Raw genomic sequence first — 19,766 nt, forward strand, 5'->3', positions numbered from 1 at the left:
CCACCCTAATATGCAATATACAATATTGGTCAGCATAGGCTCCCTATCTTGCCTCTCGTGTGTCTCCTACTTTATGACTTGCCAAGGAGTGGCTGGTAGCAATTTCCTGTTGGTTTTCCTGAACCTTACTCCTTTTACTAGTTGTTTAGTTCTGGACTGTATGATGAGTCCACACAACGTAGACCTGTGTTAGAAATGGTAAAGGGCTCTTTCTTCACCAGGGTTCTGCCTCCAGGCTGACCTAGTTTGCCTGTCCACTGTCATGTTTGTGTGCTCCAGGCTTCTGTGGCCGAGGCAGCTACGAGTAGATCGACAAAAGCCATCATCACTGCCAGCAGCTTAGCTCAGGCTGCGGAGTCCGAGAAGAGCACTGACATGCCCTTAAATCTGATTTCTGAATATAAAGGAAGTCATGATTATCATAACTATTAAGTTACATGATTAAGGGTATATATTTCTCTGCATACATTGTATTAATATATAATTATGCATACCCATACATCTGTGTATCTTGCATAATTAAATTCTTAGGAGGAATGAGGAAGCAATGTAGTAGTTATATGTGCTCAGATAGTTTTGAGTTAAACTAAGAAAAAGTATGACTTTTTATGTCATACAGTATTAGTGTTCTGCATGCATGTTTTTTTATCCCCCCCAGAAAAAGTGTGATTTTCTGTATCTCTAACTTAGGAATCTAGTGCATCATAGCCACTGATGATGTGACCGTCATCATCTGCCAAAACTCTGCCTCGTAAGCACGTCTTTTATCCATCTGGATCATCAGATTATAGTCAACACTAGATCCGATTATATTCTGACTCTTATTGAGTTCTCCTTCCAAGAGAGGTGGAAACTGTGGAGCTGGGCAGGACCCACCTTGGGTGTTATTTTGGAGATTTCTGCATGTTTCAGCATCTGAGACTTTTAAACTCCAAGGACTTGCTCTTGTCAGTGTCCTGAAATAATCAGACTCAGCCACTGACTGGTTAAACAAAATGCCCATGACTGACGCTTTGGTGGGCATCTGAATGACAATCAACTTATTTACAATGAGTGATAACTGTGAAATCAGTCTCATTACTCAAAGTGTTAATGGTCAGCACATTTCTTACCTGTTCAAGGCTACATGAGAAGCCAAGTCATAATAATCAGAAATTTGCTTTAATCTGTTTAGAGTCAAAGCAAAATGAATGTCATGCCAAATTATTTAATCCAGTTAGGAGCTTTCCAGTTGTAGGTTTTAGGGGAAGTCTTGCCACTGAGACCTGATGCTCCAAGTACATTCTTAAGACTCCCTTTTTAGTTAAAATGGTTGAAGAATTTTCCTTATTTTAGGAGCAATTTTTCCCAATGTGACAGAGGGCCTGTGTGCCCCTCAATGGTATTAAATGCAATGCTTCATAAACTGTCCCCCTGCCCTTTTTTTCTTACGGGGTTGCCTTCTCTAACTTCACCAGTTCTCCCATGTCCTCCCTGTGTGGGTCACCTTGAGATATTTTGCTTCTATTGTTCAATGGCCTACTTTGCCTGGAGCTAAAAACCCTGGCAAATGATTGGAGGTAATTCTCTGTCATCCATTTACAATTTATTGTTTAAGTTAGTGCATTTAGGGTTGACAACATATTTCTTTGTTTGATGTGTTAATTTTATCATTTAACTGTCAGACAGAAATATTACTTCCTTTATTCCCAGGCTCTTGTTCAGGTACACCTCACTGTATCTTCCAAATGCTAGAAACAATAGAGAATTCTTTGGAAATGCTCAATTGGAGGCTACAAAGATGTTTTAAAAGGCTAGAAATTATTTCCTTACACAAGGCCCATTGCTATCCAGTAGGGCACCCATGAGTTGAAAAGGCACTAATTAGCTTTGCAGCATTTACTAATTGGCATCTTTGGGCTGTGAGGCACGCCTGGCAACAGTCCTAGATGTTAGACATGGTCAGTTTAGTTCAATTTAACAATTTTTTGACTACATCATCATCAAGAGATTTATGCATAGAATCACATCATCATATAATGTTTATCATATAATATTGTATAGTTTTATTTCATTTTGACCTTTCAACAACCCTGAGAAATAGTTATTCAGGAAATTTCCCTATTTAAAAAAAAATTGAGGTTCCAAAAAACAAATGCTGTATCCAAAATCACACAGTCTAGCCAGGAGTTAATCCCTTTCAACTGTAATCTTCTCTGCTATTGGTAAAGATAGAACAATGTATTTTAGTTGAGAGGAGCAGGTTAAAAGGTTGGAGTTTTTGGAGGCAGTCAGACCTAGATTACATTCTCAGACACCGACTATCTACGTGACTTTGGGCAAGTTTTTTTTTTTTAACTTCTCTGGATTTGTTTTTCACATTTATAAAATTGGGGTAATACTTGTAACTCTCTTATAGGATTATTGTGAGGATCAAATGACTTGATCCATGTAGCATGTTGGGCCCCGTGTTTGGCAATCAGCACATTGCTGGTTGCTATTACAGTGTTCCACCCAGAAAGCCTGCCCTATTTACACTTTGTAGACCAAGTCAGACCTGTACCACCTGTGAGGTTCTGCTTGGTTTAGGGCTTCAAGACTGGAGCCATGTCCCCTCAAAGGCTTTTGATACAGCATTACCCATTTTCCTGAGAAAATGTCCAGAAGCAGTGCCATCTTGTCTCATAGTATTTTCATTCAGACTGAGCCACATTGGCCAAGATGGTGACTAGTGAAGCATGTATCTCCTAAAATCTCCCTAATAAGTTAATGATCATACCAGAACTACGTAAATAACAATAACACGATTTACAGATTTGGGAAAATGATTTGACAACATCATTTTCATATCCATTAAAGACAGAAAAAAAAGGAAATGAGGAATTTCAGTCAGATACATGGAAGCATGTCCTGATGGTCATGAAGACGAGTTAAGTTACTTATGGAGACGGCAGCCTGTGAGAGAAAGAAGGCAGGAGACCTAATTCCTTGTCTTGTTGGTGCTCTTCTGCGGCTGTGTAGCTGAGGCAAAGCACTTCAACCTCTCTGATTCTCAGTTTTCTCTTGTGTAAAATGTGGCTAATTAAATCTGAAACTCATGATGTTGTGAATATCTAGTGGAATGAAAGAAAAAGTGATTTGTAAACTGTGAAGTGTTATGCAAACTGAGCATGGTGGTATTATTTTCCGGAGTCCTTTGAAAACATCAGAAATTCTTGGATGACTTGCCTGACCGTAGGAGAAGGACTACATAAGAACCCTTTGGATCTATTTCATTTCAAGGAGTATATGTTTTCAGCTTAAATTGGTGTTGATAGAATTAGGTCTTGCATCAATCTGAAATTCAATGGCTATTTTGGAAAGGCATTACAGTGAAGTAAGGAAGGGGAAAATACTTGGAAAGCGAACAAATACTTTGTATAGGAAGACTTAATTATCATATTGATTATATGTTAAGCATATTCAGTTACAACCAATAATTATAATGATGATAACCACTGTGCTTTGCTAATTAGAGCATACTCTTAATAAGGTAAAGGTTATCAGTTTGAATGCCCTTATGGCTCAATTAGCATAATGTCAGCCTTTACCCTGAGTTGTCATGAGGTCGCTCAAATGTATACTGTGCTCACAATGAATATGTGCAGATGTGCAACCAGTTTTTTTATATTAAAAAACTCTATATTTGTCAATGGAAAAGAAGCCAAACTCTGTAAAATAGATGTTTATTCTGAGCCAAATTCAAGGACCATAGCCAGGAGCTACACCCAAGAAGCCTTGAGCAAGTGGACTCACTGTGGTTGGGTTACAGTTTGGATTTATACATTTCAGGGAGACATAAATTACGTGTAAAGTTGTCAGTCAATACATGGAAAGCATACATGGGTTTAGCCCCCAATTTGGGACATCTCAAAGCAGGGCTTGTAGGTTATAGGTGGGTTTAAAGACTCTTTGATTTGTTATTGGTTAAAGAAATGAAGCTTTTTCTAAAAGCTTGGTATGCTTTATGTTAAGATTAAGGAAGTCTGTTAATTAGAGACAAGCTACCAGTGGAATACCCAGACTCAAGTGATTTGTTATGTAAATTGGACATGCAGGTTTGTGTTGCATAGCCTTAGGCCTGTTAATGAGTTACAAATGATATCTACAAGAAGAGGGGCCATGATGAGGTATGTCTGACCTCCCTTCTCATGGCCAGTAACTCAGTTTTAGGGCATCCCCTTGGCCAAGAGGGGTCCATTCAGTCAGCTGGGGGTGGGGAGCTTAAGATTTTATTGTAGTTCACATATTATAGTGCATCTCTAGCTTTTTATTTTTTTCTTTTAGCACACTTAGCATTTTGCATTTTGTTTAGCAAATTACCAGTTTTGTTTAACACGTTAGTGGTGTAGATCACTTGAAATGGTATTCCAACTTTGCTGTGAAGTTATGACTACCCAGAAAAGGTGGTTTAATCACCAGTATGTTCTGACTCTGTGTTTACAAGGCCTTAAGTTTGCAATGCTGCACTTGAACATGACCCTGAGAACTATGAACTTCTTACATGTATTTTTCAGATGGGAAAATGGAGGCGTTTTTTTTTCCCCAAGGTTTCTTACTCCCAGGTGAAGAGATTTGGGCTAATTTTATAAAAAGGTCAGTAGCACAGCTGGGCTTGAAATATAGAGGTCCTGACTCAAAGTTCTATATTTACTTTTTAGTCTGTTTTTTTTTTTTTTCGATATGTAGTAAGTTTAGCCAGAGGCTGGGAAAATGAATATTATGTCTGGATATTTAGCAAGATTGATGATTACCATAGTTACCTCCCTTTCAGAAGTAGACTGGTTATTTGAAGTGACTTATTATTTTGATTAGTTTTGTTAATAAAGTCAGTTATATAATTTGATCCATTGGTGTCTACAGGCCTAGCTATAAAGATAGGGTATCTAACATTCTAATTCTGATTACTTTAAATTATGGAATCTGGCATATGGTGTACTAATAAACAAAATGCTGTCACATTGTGGAGAATGTGGTGATCTCCACATTGCGATTTGGAGGATGATGAGAAGGGTTCCTCACCCACACTGCCAATTTATCTTTCACTGACAAGCCTGTTCATCCAAATTAAACTGTTAGAGGTCTGACCATCTTATATATTATAGAGAAGCTCATTCATACCATCATCTACCTTAGGAAGGACTGAGAGTGGAGTGTTTGGTGATTGGAGTTAGGATTCCTCCTAAGCACCACCTTGAGAACAAGATACTAAGGGGATTTGAAATTTTATTGGGGGAAAGAAAGGGAATGTGCGGTAAATGAGTTTCCATGAGTTTCGGATACCGGTTTTGGGAGTTTAGATTATGATGGTGGGGATTTGGCCTAGCAGAAAGGGAGCATAAAGAGACTGGGTACCCAGAGGGTTGGGAAGAGATGAGCCAGAGGATGAGAGAAAGCTAAGGAAGGGAAAATGGAAGCGCCTTTAAGGAAAGACTTACTTCACGACTTTGCCTATGGCCTTCCGTGTTGATACACATTTGATTTAAAGAGTGTTGTGTGCTACCAAGAAGCACTCAATTAATTTGATACATGTGATTCTTTAATTTTATGTTAACATTAAAAAACTGCTTTCTTATTGAAGACAATTTCCTAAGGGGAAGAGATGCTCTTTTTGTAAAAGAGGGTTTCCTTACATATTAGCCGTGTGATTTTGAGCAGATCACCTAATCTCTCTAACTTTGGTTCTTTTTCAGTGATAATAACACCAGGCTGACTATTTCACTGGATTAGTGTAAGGATCAAATATGATAATATGTATTAAAAATGTGAACTTTAAAGTGCTTAATCAAATAAATGTGCAGCATAGGTTGCAGATTATGTGCTTCGATTCTGGAGTCAGATTACCTGGGTTTCAATTCTGACTTTGTCCCTTTTTACCTGTGTGACATAGGGCAACAGAAACTTCTTGTGTCTCAGTTTTCTTATGGATAAAATGAGAAAAATGATAACACTTACTTCATAAGTTGATGTGCAAATCAAAGGAGTTAACGTAAGTAATGGGCTTAAAGCAGTGCTTGGCAAAAAGTACAATAATCATACTAGATGTATTTTTATGTGCATGTCCGCACAATACTGAATGCTGACTTATTTACATGGGAGTAAATTACTTGGAAATTTTTAAAAAATCCTCTGTTTATGCTTCAGGCAATATAGGTTTTTGTTTATCTAACAAATCCATATTTAATTATAAGCCATTAGTGACAGTTAATAAATGGGACTATGTTTGAATTAAGCAGTTGTGAGTGAACATCTCTCAGAAGCTTACTTCTTTTGATATTTGAATATAGGGATTCAAATATCATTAATACTGACTTATTCAGATAAGGTTTATAGTGGATTGGTCTTGTTCATTGTGTTTATACCTCAAATAAAAGGTTTCAACCATGACTACACATTAGAAGTAACTGGGTCCCCCCAGGCCAGTTGAGATGGAAAATCTGGGGGTAGAACTCAGGCATTGGTAATTTTTAAGAAGATGCCCAGGTGATTTTGATGGGCAGACAGAGTTAAAACCACTGACCTCGAGCATTAATAATTAAATCTATATCTATATCATTTAATTTCTGACCTTGATAGATAATTTTCTCATATTTAAATAAATAAAATGATATGACTGTTTATGGATTTTTTTCAAAAGGCAGACTTATTTTTTTTCATTAAATCTGTATCTTTCGGGTATGTGCACTAAGCAGAAATGAGAAGTTTGTTTTTAAATTATCTGTGGTTTTATTTTTATTTTTTTTGGTATGATGAAGTGCTGTGTATATTACATAAGGATATAGAATCATCCTTATTTGAAATGTGAAAGGTGGGAGGGACCCTCAAAAGCATCTAGTGGGAAGAGGATGCACTTTGAAGCCAGTCCTGGCTTGCAGTGTCTTATTCACTTAACTGGCTGTGTGATCTTGTGGTACTTAACCTCCCCGAGCCTCAGCCTCTTTATCTCTGTGAAATGGAGATGCACATGTATTTTGTGCGGTGACAACTGTGTTTCGTGCTGCACACTCACATCTTGACTCTCTGCCTCCTGCCTGATCCCCGCACCATCTGGCACGGATATCCAGGGCAGGGACTGTGTGGGAGCCTCAGCAGGACTGTCTGAGCTTGCAGGGCCAGCTGCTGAGAACTGCTTCCTCCCACTCTTCAGGGATCCTTTCTCTGGCTCTGTTGGGACTGTTTCATGGCTGGCTGTTTGGATCCCACGACCTTTCATGAGCATAACGGTTAGTCTGTGGGGGTCAGTCACTGCTAGCCAAGTGGAGTGAAGCTGTTAATGAGAATAAAGATGAAGATGGCTTCTTGTTGCCACATGATGGGAGCTTTAGGGAGCCCTCTCTTTGAGCCCCATAATATAAGTGTGCAGGACACAGATGTCTCCCTATCCATTGTTTCTCTGTGCTGAGTTGGGACAATAGGAGGCCACTATCTATATTTTAGTTTGGGGAAAGCAGAGAAAAATCACAGACCCCTTTAATTTTCTTTTTATGATAGGAACAGTGAATTCTGTCTCCTTTCCGATTCTTGTCTCTTGGAACCTCAAGGATATAGAGCTATAAAATTATTAGGCCTCCCAGCCCTCCTGTTGCACATTCTTTGTATCCAAGGAAGGCGGTTCATGGCTTGTTTCTTAGTAGTTGTGAAACGTAATGCTTGGGGTCTGGACCTTAGCTATGGTGCTTCAGCATCCTTCCTGCTTGCAGGCCTGGCTTTCAGATCTATCCTCAGTCTTAATTTTGAGAATTCTGCTTTTGTCACCATTAAAGATCAATCAGATCTGGACTGATCTTAATGTTTCATTAGAAATATTTGTAAATTTAGCTGCCATCTTCCTAATTTTTCCTCTGTCTACTGGAATTGGCATCAATTTCTCATTATTAGAAGTACTGGTAACTTTACTGATTTTTTTTTTTTTTTTCAGGTGATGAGGATGTTGAAACATTACATTTGTAGAATGGGTTTTCTAACCTAAACCTGTGCTCCTCCACTAGATTATAAGATTCTTGAGTGTAGGAACCATGTTTTCAGCTTGCCATAGCTATAACTATCATTTGTTATGCACCTACTATGCACTAGAGATTTTGCTTTGATTATTTCAATTCATTCCCATAAAAATAAAGTTCACATAAGGAATCTTATTTCAGAGAGCTTAAGTAAATTGCCCAAGGTCATCTAGCTGGTGAGTCATGGAGTTCGATTTTGAACTTGGTGTGACCTTAAAGCCTCTTTTCTAAATCATCTTTTTAATCTCCTTCTTAAAGGAAAGATGGATGCACAAAGAGGAATGGGATCTTGCCTGTAGAAGGTTGGATGGTACTCAAGTAGGGGACAGTTAGGGAGCTGTATTCTTAAAGAAGAAGATAGAAAATCTGCGTGTCTTCAAAGCCCTTGTCCCTTTCCCACTGACCTACACTGACGTGCATCACTGGCATACATGGGCACTTGGTAAAGGTTTGTCAAAAAAGATGGACCCTACCACCCTCAATGCAGAAGTCACCCAATGGAAGACTTTGGCCCATTTGCGAGTCTTCAGTTCGTGTTTTTCATTCATGTCAGTGAGATGGAGCTTTTGTGAAGATGTCTCTCACTGATAAGGCCATGGGTTGAGGCCATCGGGTGCACTCTGAAGACTGGAGTGAATCCATGGCCACATGACATTCTGTGTTGCAGTCAGCCTTGGCTTGCTGAAGATCAGGAGATTCTCTACAGGCAGTCCCTACGCTTGTGGTTTAGGCCATTAGAACGTACCCACTGGCTTTGGCAAGCAACAAAAGTGTCTAAATGCTTTACTAACTTGAAGTTTTGTTGGATGTGCCCAGAAAACATTTTCTTTTAATGTATTTGGAAACCATAAATTTAACTCCTGCTGGGAGTGGAAATAATTGCTTCATACAAGAAAAAAGTCAGCTCTTTAAAAGGCTTAACTCCTTTCACAAACGTGCTTTTTAATGACTGGGAAATTCTTGGTACAAGAAAAAAATGTCCTTTTGTACAAATGAGGTCATTCTGGTCTTAACTGGCTCTGTGTACTCCAGTTCCTGCTTTCTGTTCCATGTTTTGTGACCAGAGGTTATTGGAAGGATAATCCCTCTGTGGATATTCACTGCCTTGTGAGGCTGTTGCCAAAGGGAAAGTTATCTTAGCTCAGAAACTGCCAAGCTAGTGCAAGAGGCCCAGATCCCAGGGGTACTGAGCCAGTGACTGATAATGATTTGGTTTAGATTTGGCCATGGGTTGGGTTGTTACAGCACACTTTTTATGTGTACTGGGACTGCTGGGTCTGCTTCATTCTCTTTAGATTTCTCAACCACTCCACTGTTTCTTGGTTCAGGAATGATTTTTCTTTCCTAGGTGCATTCCATTTACTCTGCTTTGATTTAATACGGATGAGCAGAAACATCTGTGCCAGTTTGAGGTCTCGTTCATCTTTTTAACCTGATGTAAAGGAAAAACAGCTGCTGAAAGAAGTTGCCCTGTATCTCTTTGAACACTGAGAGGCTGATTATTCCTAAATCTAATTTGTAAATTGGTTGGGCTAGCGTGAAGTGTACGTCTGAGGCCTGTGCTGAGAAAGGTAGTGGTACCCTACATGGTAGTGTAGGGTAAATCTCAGTGTATGCCCCTGATGTAATTTAAGATCACTTTCCTCTAGATTTAAGATAACCATTGCTTGCCAAGGAGAATGCTAAACGTTTAAGAGTGTTAGGTAGGCAGATTGTTACATCTATCCTGGATGTTTTTTGTAAAGAGGTGAATATGGAGTAGGTTGAAATGAAATTTGGTGTAGACCTCTGTGGTCTCCTTCACATGATATATTTTTGAGACAGGCACTTTGAAGAATTAGGGATTGGAAATTGATATTTATTAACTGCTTCTTAGGTACTAGCACCGTGCTAGACTTTTTCTGCAGATTACCTTTTTAGATGTACTAGGTTTGTGCAGTTCATCAGCAGCAGCCTGTGAGATTACCAAACTACGCGGTAATCTCATCTTGAAGGGTTTGTGTTGCAGTCATGACATTTCCCTAAAATTCGTGCTTGGCTAGATTCGGTCAATGTTTTGATAAACGTTTAACTACTTTTTAACTGCTTAATTGTCTATAGGTTTTTATGTAAAAAATTCACTCTCTTGCCACTGAGAATTTGGTTCTTCTTATTACTTCCTAATAAAATTTATGTTCTGGGATCTTGGTGTCCCATTCATGGCTCTCTAAGCCTATAACTCCAAGTCCAGGTTCTGCTGGCTAAACAGGTCTAAGAATTTCTGGATCTGAGATTAAGAAACTTTGTCTTGAACAATCACAGGGAAGAGAGGATTATGAAATTCAGTCATGAGCTGCTTAGGTATTTGCTGCGGACCACATTTTTTTTTTTTTTTTTTTTTTGCCCAAAGCACTTGTGGCCCATCTAGGAGGCTCCAGAAAGTACCCTTGCTTGAAATCTCTTGAGAGGTTGAGGAAATCAGGCTGACTTCTGGTGAAAGTGATGGCTATGGGGCCCTGGACTGCCTGCTTCCCATCCTACTCTAGCCTTCCTATTAGTGCCCTCAGATATAGAACCAATAGGAAAAATAGAAAGATCATCTAACTTTAAAAATATCTCTTCTTGTAAAGGTGACTATTTTAACTAAATTTATTGTTGCTTGCTAGATCATCCTTGAAAGCCTTGTTAAAACATCAAAGAAAATATTAAGATATGTCATTTCATTTCTGTTGGCCATTACCTCATTGAGATGATACAGCTGGAAAGGAAGAACCATGACCCATGTTTCTGCAGTGCACCTTTCCCACCACCCCCAAGGCCTAGGTTGATTGTAGACAGGCAATGAGTATTTTATTGAGCCTAATAGCTGGTATAAGAGAATTGAAAAAAAAATATGGCTAGGAAATACTATCATACTTGAAATTGGGAAATTCTGGGTAATTGCTGAGTGCCTCATATTAGCTCCTGTGGGGGAAATACATGGCACGATGCAAAATGGGTTAATATTGTAAAATGAAAGCCCTCGTGAGATAAATCAGAAGCTTACCTCTCTGCCTACAGTGTTCAGAATGGGAATGGCACTGATTTGCTGATAATGTATTTTTTTATTATTATTATTCTGTAGCCTCAGACGATACAGCAAACTCTCAAGAAGACATTGCAGTATTATGAGCATCAAGTTATTGGGTAAGTAAAAATGTATTTTGGCTATTATTTGGGCAAATTAAAGGTAATTACTCAAACATAAATGTTGAACATGTGGTTTTTTGCTATCCAGGTCAACCTGATTTCAGAGTGGCTATGTTCTCATAATGTGAGAGGTAGGGGCTCCAGGGTCCCCTGGAGTAATTTCCTTTGGCTTACTGTGTTTAATTCTTTTAAATGAAATTCCTTTTTGGTATTGCTTTTCTTTTTTTTTCCCTCCTATGTTTTAACCCTCTCATTCCAATGTTAGGTCTCATAATTTTGCCTTACTAAAATGTAGTAAGGTTTATTGGTACCAACTGAGAGGCTTTGACTGGGATTTTAGAATCCTTAAGTTAATTTTAATCAAAATCACTGCAAACTTAACACAGTTCAATGAGAGGTATTGGTTTAGCTAGAGTCACATGCTACATATTTTTCTTTATTATTCCCTAGTTCTTGAAGTAGTTGTGATATGGTGTAAGGTAAGAAGACTTAAGGTAAAAAGGTAGGAATTCAAGGCCTCACCAGCACATAGAATTGTTAATAAGTAACTTTATCTCTTTTGTAAAATGTGATGATAGTAATGACGAAATCAAGGATTAGATGTCATGATTAAATGAGATAATTTCAATGAAAGTATTCTGTAAATAGAAAATTCCAAATGCGTATAAGGTGCACCTTTAATTGGCTATGGCAACAAGTAGTTGGAAAATACAAAAGCCTAAATTTACTTTCTTATGCAATCTAGCTTTTTAAATTAAATTCACTGACATTAGAGACAATGTATATTTTAAGTTTACCTTAAAATTTGTTATATGCTACAGTGATTTATCTTTGTAAGATGTTAAGAACTTTTGAGGAGTCAAAATTCAAATCCTGGTACCACTTGAAGTGCTATCAGGAATCAGTTAGCATTTAGGGCGAATAGGCATTGCTGCGGGGATCAAGACCATATTTTTGGCTATTAGGGTTTAGTGTGATTTTTTTTCATAAAACAGAAGGGAAGAAAACTTTGTGGAAAAATAATCCCACTACCTAGTACGATGTCATATACTTTAAGTGCTCGATGATTATGTTAATTTTCATTTCAAAGGGAATCGCTTTGAAACTTTGTCATACTAATCCTCAAGAGTGCAGTGTAGGAAAAACATATTATTTAAACTCATGAGATGGCTTTTAGTTTGAGGCCATTAGTGATTTTAAACCGTTTATCCTAATGGAGATAAAGAATGTCAAATTAATCTTTCCTCACACGTTCTAAAATAAAACTTAATCACTCTCATTGAATTTGATACTTTCAAAGTGTGATGTTTGGATTAAATTAGTCAGTATACTTAGAACAGTTCCTTGTATGTGGTAAGCACTACATACCTGTTTGCTCTTATGTTTTTTATCATCATCATTATTATTAATATTTTTATGACAATACTGGTTATCAAACTCAAATCGTTCTCTGGAATTATGAATGCTCTTTCTTTTTTGGAAATCAAGTAACAACTGATGAAATATTCTCATTTGTAAGCTAAACTCTGTCTTCAAAGCAAATTGGAGTGGGACTCATATTGTGATCAAAATAGATAACCAAACTATGTTGCTATAATCAGAAGAACATTCTCTTTTCCATTAGTAGGATGGAGTTCTCTTTTGTTAATTAACTGCTTTGACTTTCCTTTTCTCTCTATCTATGTAGACATAGCCTGTGGTGATTCTTTGTTCATTGCCTGAATGGTCTTTTCCTAGTTCTGTTCATTGCAGACATAGTATAATATAAAGGAAACAGAGAATTCAACTCCACTATAAAGAGGTGTCTTGTCCAACGTGATTCAAATAGATCTATAAGCATATTTTTTGCTGGAGTGTTGGTTGACTTTTAGGATTTGAAGTACCTTTGCTTGCTGCCTTTATTTGCACTCATGTTGATGAAGACACAGGGCCTGTTGGCAGCAGTTTTGCCATGTTTGCCTTTTTTGACGCTCTCTTCCCCTTTCTTCCCTTTTCCTTGTCCAACTCCCTCTTTTGCCTTTTGGACTCCACCTTTCTGCTTTTAATTTCTTTTTCCAAAATCAAAAAAGGAGACCAGCTAATATCACTGACACTTGGACTAAGTATTCACACCTACATGTTGTTGTTCCTCTTATGAAAACACAATTCAAGACTTCTTTTCTCTAACTGTGAAAAGGAATGTGTTTCTTACAGTTAAAGGGACTTCAGAATCTTTTTATTGAGAATTGGGGATAAATGCTGACAAGCATTATTTTATACATGTTTGGGGAGGTGAGGATGGGAAGGAGATGCTTTCCCTCACCTCTGAAATTGGGCTCGCTCAGGCTTGTCTTGAAGTAGCTCAGGTTTAGGTGTTTTGGGTTGAAGTGATGAATTAGGATGGGTAACAAAGAGTATGAGCTAGCCCTTCTATTTATTTCATTTAAAAATATTAAGGTGGTACACATGTTGTTTTAAATACAGATACACTGTATAACGGTGAATTCAGGGCTTTCAGTGTGCCTGCCACCAGGACAGTGTTCACTGTACCTGATAGGTAAGTTTTTATCTCTCACCCCCTTTTCTCACTTCTTAGTTTCCAATGTTCTTTATATCTCTCTGCATCCATGTGTACCCATCATTTAGCTCCCACTTATTAGTGAGAACATGTGGTGTTTTGTTTTCCATTCCTGAGATACTTCACTTAGGATAATGGTCTCCAGTTCCATACATATTGCTGCAAAAGACATTATTTCATATGGCTGAGTAGTAGTACTCCATGGTATGTATATATATAACCAAATTTTCTTTATCCACTTGTGAATTGATGGGAAGTTAGATTGATTCCATATCTCTGAGACTGTGAATTGTGCTGCAATAAACATTTGAGTGCAGGTGTCTTTTTAATAAAATGATTTCTTTTTCTTTGGGTAGATACCCAGTAGTGGGCTTGCTGGATTGAATAGTAGGTCTACTTTTAGTTCTTTGAGAATCTCCATATTGTTTTTCATAGAGGTTGTACTAATTTGTAGTCCCATCAATAGTGTATAAGCATGGCTATTTCCCTGCATCCATGCCAACATCTTTTTTTTTTTTTTTTTGACTTTTTAATAATGGCCATTCTGACAGAGGTAAGGTGGTATCGCATTGTGGTTTTAATGTGCATTTCCCTGATGATTTGTGATGTTGAGCATTTTTTCATGCTTGTTGGCCATTTGTCTATCTTCTTTTGAAAAAATTCTGTTTATGACTTTTGCCCACTTTTTGATGGTTTGTTTGTTTTTTTCTTGATGATTTCTTTGGGTTCTTTGTAGATTCTGGATATTAGTCTTTTGTTGGATGTGTAGTATGTGAATATTTCCTCCCATTCTGTAGGTTGCCTGTTTACTCTGTTGATTACTTCCTTTGCTGTCCACAAGCTTCTTAATTTAATTGAGCTCCAACCATGGATCTTTCTTTCCTCTCCTTTAAAACTCTGTCTTTAGATCTGCTTTATTTATCAGAGCTCCAGGATTATACAGTTCTGCTACTTGAATTCTTATCCTGGTTGCCTATAGAAACTCTCTGAGGCTTTTTTCATCTTCCAAGACAGAAACTTGAATGCAGGGAGCAGCTGTTCAAAGGTCACAGATGGAAGGATTGGGAGGAGGTAGCTGATGGGGCCTCTTGCCAAGATGTGAGATAGCCTCCTGGTACCTCAACCACTTCATCTTTAAACATTTATTCTATTCTTTAATTTATCCATTCATTCTTTCATTTATTTATTCATAGAGATCATTCACGTTGGGAAAATGAGTGCTAAAATAATTTATTCATGCCATGTGATAAATCTTCTTTGGTTCATCTCCACTGATGTCATCATCTCTCAGCAGGAAATTCTGGTCTACCTTTCTACTTAGTTTTGTAGCTTCCACTTTTGTCACCCACTGTTGTATTTTCACCACAGCAAAGTGATTAAAAAATTAGGTTACGGCACTTTCTTACTTGAAGCCAATGGTTTGGCTTGGTTTGGTTAGCCAATGGTTCTGGAATGTTAGTATGCATCAGAGTCACCTGGCAGGCTTGTTAACACACTGATTGCTAGGCCCTGCTCCCAAAGGTTCTGATTTGGTAGCTGCTGGTGGGGCGCAAGCACTGGCATTTCTAACAAGTTCCCAGGTAATGCTGAAGCTGCTTGTCTAGGGATCACACTTTGAAACCCCTACTTTAAACAATATAACGGCTTATTATGGTGGAATAAAATCTGAATTCTTTCTGTGATCTGGCCTCTACTTACCTCTCTAATTTCATTCATTTTCACTCCCTCTCTCTCTTTCACTTCACTCCAGTCTTCTGTTGGGTTCTCAACTGTACCAAGCTTAGCTTTAGGGCATTTGCCTGCATTGTTCCTTTTTTGTGGAATGCTCTTTCCCCAGATATTAGATGAGCTTATTCTTTCTATACATTTAGGTCTCTGTTCAAATGTCATCTTTTCAGAAAAGCCTATCCTGACCATCCAATCTAAAGTAACCCTCCATCCCCTACCTCAATCTCCAACCTCAGTCATTTTCTATCATGTCACCCTCTATTATTTTTTTCATAGTGTCTATCATTACCTTATATTATCTTTTCTTTTTATTTGCTTATTTATCTTGTTTTCTTTTAGATTCCTGTACCTTTGTAAGTGTTTGTTACACAGGAAGGACTAGCATTTTTATTTTATTTTTGCAGTGATGGTGAATAAATGAATAAATTTGCACCCTAGAGGTATGTACTCAGACTTTTTAGGAACATAGTGGATAAAAGAGTAAATTATGCTTGGGAAAGGGGTGTACAATGAGGGGTTGAAATAATCTCCAGAGTCCTTTACAATTCTAAAATTTATAGTTCTATTATCCAGGGCCCTTTTCTTTATGGCATAAATTATGCTGATATATCTGCATAGTTTTCCATTTACGCTTAATGTTCTGCCACTGTGTGTCAATTGACCTTGTGATAAATTTTGATTACTAAATAAATCCCTCCTCTAGGGATAGAGGAATATTTGTTTATGATAGAATTTTTTTTTCTGATTTCATTCTTGCCATTATCTTGTTCCCTTTCTTCTCTCTGTATGTCTTTGTTGGGGAGAGATTGTGCTTTGAAGGTAGACATACAAGACTTACTAGACTCAAAGTCAAGTTTTGCTATTGAATAATCTTGGGCAGATTATTTAAAATGCTGAGCCTCAGTTTTCTCATTTAAAAAATGGGCACACCTGCCCACCCTCCAGAGGAGGTGGGCACTGCACAGTTGATGGGTGGATGCAGGTTAACTAGCAGTCATTTTATCCCCAGGGCTCTGTTTTCAAAGACACATGTACTTGCCCACACACGGGTTTAGAAATGAGTTGGCTGGTCAACTTGAGCATGTTACTGACAGGGGATATTGAGGTTATTTTCTGGTGGGAATAGCATGTCACTAAAGCAGGCCTTTTGATATATTAAAATTTTTTAAAGCAAAAGAGAAGTTTTAGAGTTCAATCAGATTTGGAGGGTTTCTAAGTAATTTTACATAAATTGCTTATTTGTTTCAACTGTGTCCTTCCACCTCTGCTCTTGGAGGAGAGGGAGACAGGGCTGTTGGCAGAACTTGTGATTTTGTATCCTGGTGTCTTCTCCCAGTACAAAATATTCCATTCCTTTGTTAAGATGCTGAGGAGTTTTTTTTCTTTTATAATAAAAAACTCACCTTCATCCCCAAATTTCCCCTCCTGTTCTGTGGTGGGTTTTGTGTTGGCAGCAGGCCAGCTTTGGTTTTCTCTTGCCATGATGACTTCTGATTGCCATGTACAGTATATTCAGAGTTAGATTAACACCTCATTGTAAACAAACTGTGTAACTGCCTAGAGCAGCACTTATAAATCAGCCTAACATTTATAAAAAAAAAATGGGCATAATAACAGGGTTGAGGGTGAAGTTTTAATGTAATGTTATTGATAACAATGTGTTAAGTTGCATAATCATATAAAGTGGTTAGTACAGTGCCTGGTACACAAAAGTCGTCAATATATTAGTTGATTTATTATTAGTACTGTTAGTATCTGACTCTTGCACTCAATTTTTGTTAATTGTCTTCCCTTCATCTTCCTGTTGTATCTTTTCCCTGTTTTCTCAGGACCTTTAAAAGTTTGAAAATCAGTTGTTTGGCATCAGGAGCTGGGCATGCCCAGTTCATGTTCCAGCTACAGTTTTCTTCTTACAGAGAATTTCTTTTGCTTTGGATTTTTTTTTTTAATCTAAATTTCTGTCTCTAGAGTGTTCAACACAACTTCTCTTACTCAAGTTTGTACTACATGACTCCTACTGGTCTACAGCTCACAAAAATGGATTACTATGGCAGTGTAGATAAAGCAGAGATTTCTTTAGTAAACTGTCATGAAAAACACGTGATAATTGATTTTCCTGAGATACAATGTTCACTTATTATATATTTTGAACAATAAAGCATAAGGAAATGTGTATTCAGAATCATGCCACTCATTTTATACTTTTTTGCCAGAATATGCATTGTTGTATTAATATTATGGGTAGGGCTGCTGCCAAACTCTTATTAATCTGGGACACCATTTACTGTAGTCCTCTAAAATTAAAGTCTATTGCTCCGATTATCACTGTGGGACCTATGTTTGTTTTACACAGCCAACCTTCTGTTCTCTTTTTCTTTTGACAATTGAAGAGAAATTAAGCCAGAATATTTTCAATAGAATCTTAGAAGTGAAATTAAGAGTGGGTGAACTCTGATTACTCTGGGAAACAAACTTCAACGATGTTACTTACTTATGCTTCCATGGTCAGATTTTGTGGCTTAAATTATTTTATCTAAAAAATGACCTAGCTTCTTTTTCATATATTTACATAGAAAAATTATATATTTTTGAACATAAACAACAAATTAGGCAAAAGCTAATATCTGTTGATTACTTTCAGGCAATCTGCTGGGTGCTTTACATCTGTTATTTTATTTAATCCCAATCGTATACTTCATAAAATTGTATTAAGCTCATTTTACAGATGAGGAAATTGAGGCTGAGAGAAAAAATATTTTGGCTAAAGTCACTCTGATAAAAATGATGGAGCTTGATTTAAAAATAACCCTGTATTTGTCTGTGTTTAATGTCTGTGCTCCCTGTTCCACATGTTATTGATTCCTGCCTTATTGAAACTGTGGTAAGCATTTTGCTGAGGTTTATTGGAGTCTGATCTCAGTGAGGTGTACACAGTGAAACCATTTCATTTTTTCTCTCCAATTGTGCCAGACATGCTAGGATGAATCCCCTTTGATATTAGCTTGGACAGATTGCTCTGTTTTCTGAGTACTTCCAGGGATTATGAAGTCCACTCCCGACCAATTTAAATCTTCACTCTCATATGCAGGCTAACTCTCATGTCCCTCTCTCTGCCTGGGTCAGGCCTTGGCCTGAGGAACTTGGATGAAATGCAGAGAGGGTATGATATGAGTTTTTACTCTTCTTTCTCAGACCATTCCTTTCTGGGTCCCTTTCTCTTCTGATGTGTCAGGCAGGAATGAAATGGAAAATGGCAGAAGCCTTCCTTAATTCATCGGTGGTTATACGGTCCTCCCTTGGCTGTGATGCCTTCAAGTGAGCTGTATGTATGGGCTCTGCCCTCATTGCTTCCAATGTCCCAGCTCCTGTGTTTATGGGCAGCATTCACATGGTCTTGCTAGTGGGATTCCTGCCCCTGGGCAGCAGCCTCTAGATTGGGAAAGCAGCACAACAGCTGGACATCTCAAGCTTTCTTCTCTTTAGGGGCATCTTCCTAATCCATGTGAAACCCATATTTTTGCCTTGCCAAATGGTGGGCCTGTAGGTTGCCCCCAATTTTGCTCTATTTCTTTTTCTTGTGAATAACTCTCTCCAGAATCTTCTACTGAGTCAGACACAGGGGTATGATCAGGAATCTGCTGTCTTTGCAGATGTTCACTGGGGAATGAGATTCCCAGCCCCTAATTTCTACCAGCTGTGGACCCTTCACTTACCAACTGGGCTTCTGCAGGGAACACTCCCTTCTCTCCTTTTCCAGGAGGGGAGGATGACTACTCACTCTTCTGAGAATTTCCTTTGGAATTCTTTCTATCCCTTTGCTTCTATAAGCTGCTGGTGGGTGACAGGGCACTAGCTATTTATTTAGTTACTTCTTAGGTCCTGAATGAGAGCTTTGGTCTTGGCCACTCTTTTGGAATGTGGGAGCACTTGGCCTTGATGGTTCTCAGTGTTGGTGTCTTGGCTCTCATTCAGAGGCAACTGTAAAATCCCAGCCAACATTCGGTTACACAGGCATTGTGTCCTCAAAAGAACTCAGGAGGCACCTCCATTTTTGTAAGGGAGGAAAGTTAAGACTAACAGAGATTAGGTTACTTTCCCAAGGTCTTGCAGGTGGAAAATGGTGAGACTATGACTCAGATTCTGCCAGACTCCAGATACTTTATTTGTTATTTGTTATCCATACACCATACTACTATCTTCTTGACTGTAATAGAGGTTAAGATGTATTTATTTTCAACACAGTTGAATGCCAGTGCACCAAATTAGTACTGTTGATTTTTGTTTTTCTAGGCAAC

The 19,766-nt window shown here is 38.0% G+C and overlaps 1 protein-coding gene across 2 annotated transcripts in view; it reads left to right on the top strand.

The window, feature by feature from the left end:
* The window catches only part of GUCY1A2 (guanylate cyclase 1 soluble subunit alpha 2), a 268,051-nt gene that overhangs the window by 18,482 nt on the left and 229,803 nt on the right, over window positions 1–19,766 (top strand). For both annotated transcript variants that reach the window (XM_045556684.1, XM_045556686.1), the window contains exon 2: window positions 11,122–11,183. In XM_045556684.1, coding sequence (XP_045412640.1) covers window positions 11,122–11,183 — 62 coding nt within the window. The remainder of the gene's footprint in view (window positions 1–11,121; window positions 11,184–19,766) is intronic.

The sequence above is a fragment of the Lemur catta genome, chromosome 7 (genome assembly GCF_020740605.2).
Source record: "Lemur catta isolate mLemCat1 chromosome 7, mLemCat1.pri, whole genome shotgun sequence".
Taxonomy (NCBI): domain Eukaryota; kingdom Metazoa; phylum Chordata; class Mammalia; order Primates; family Lemuridae; genus Lemur; species Lemur catta.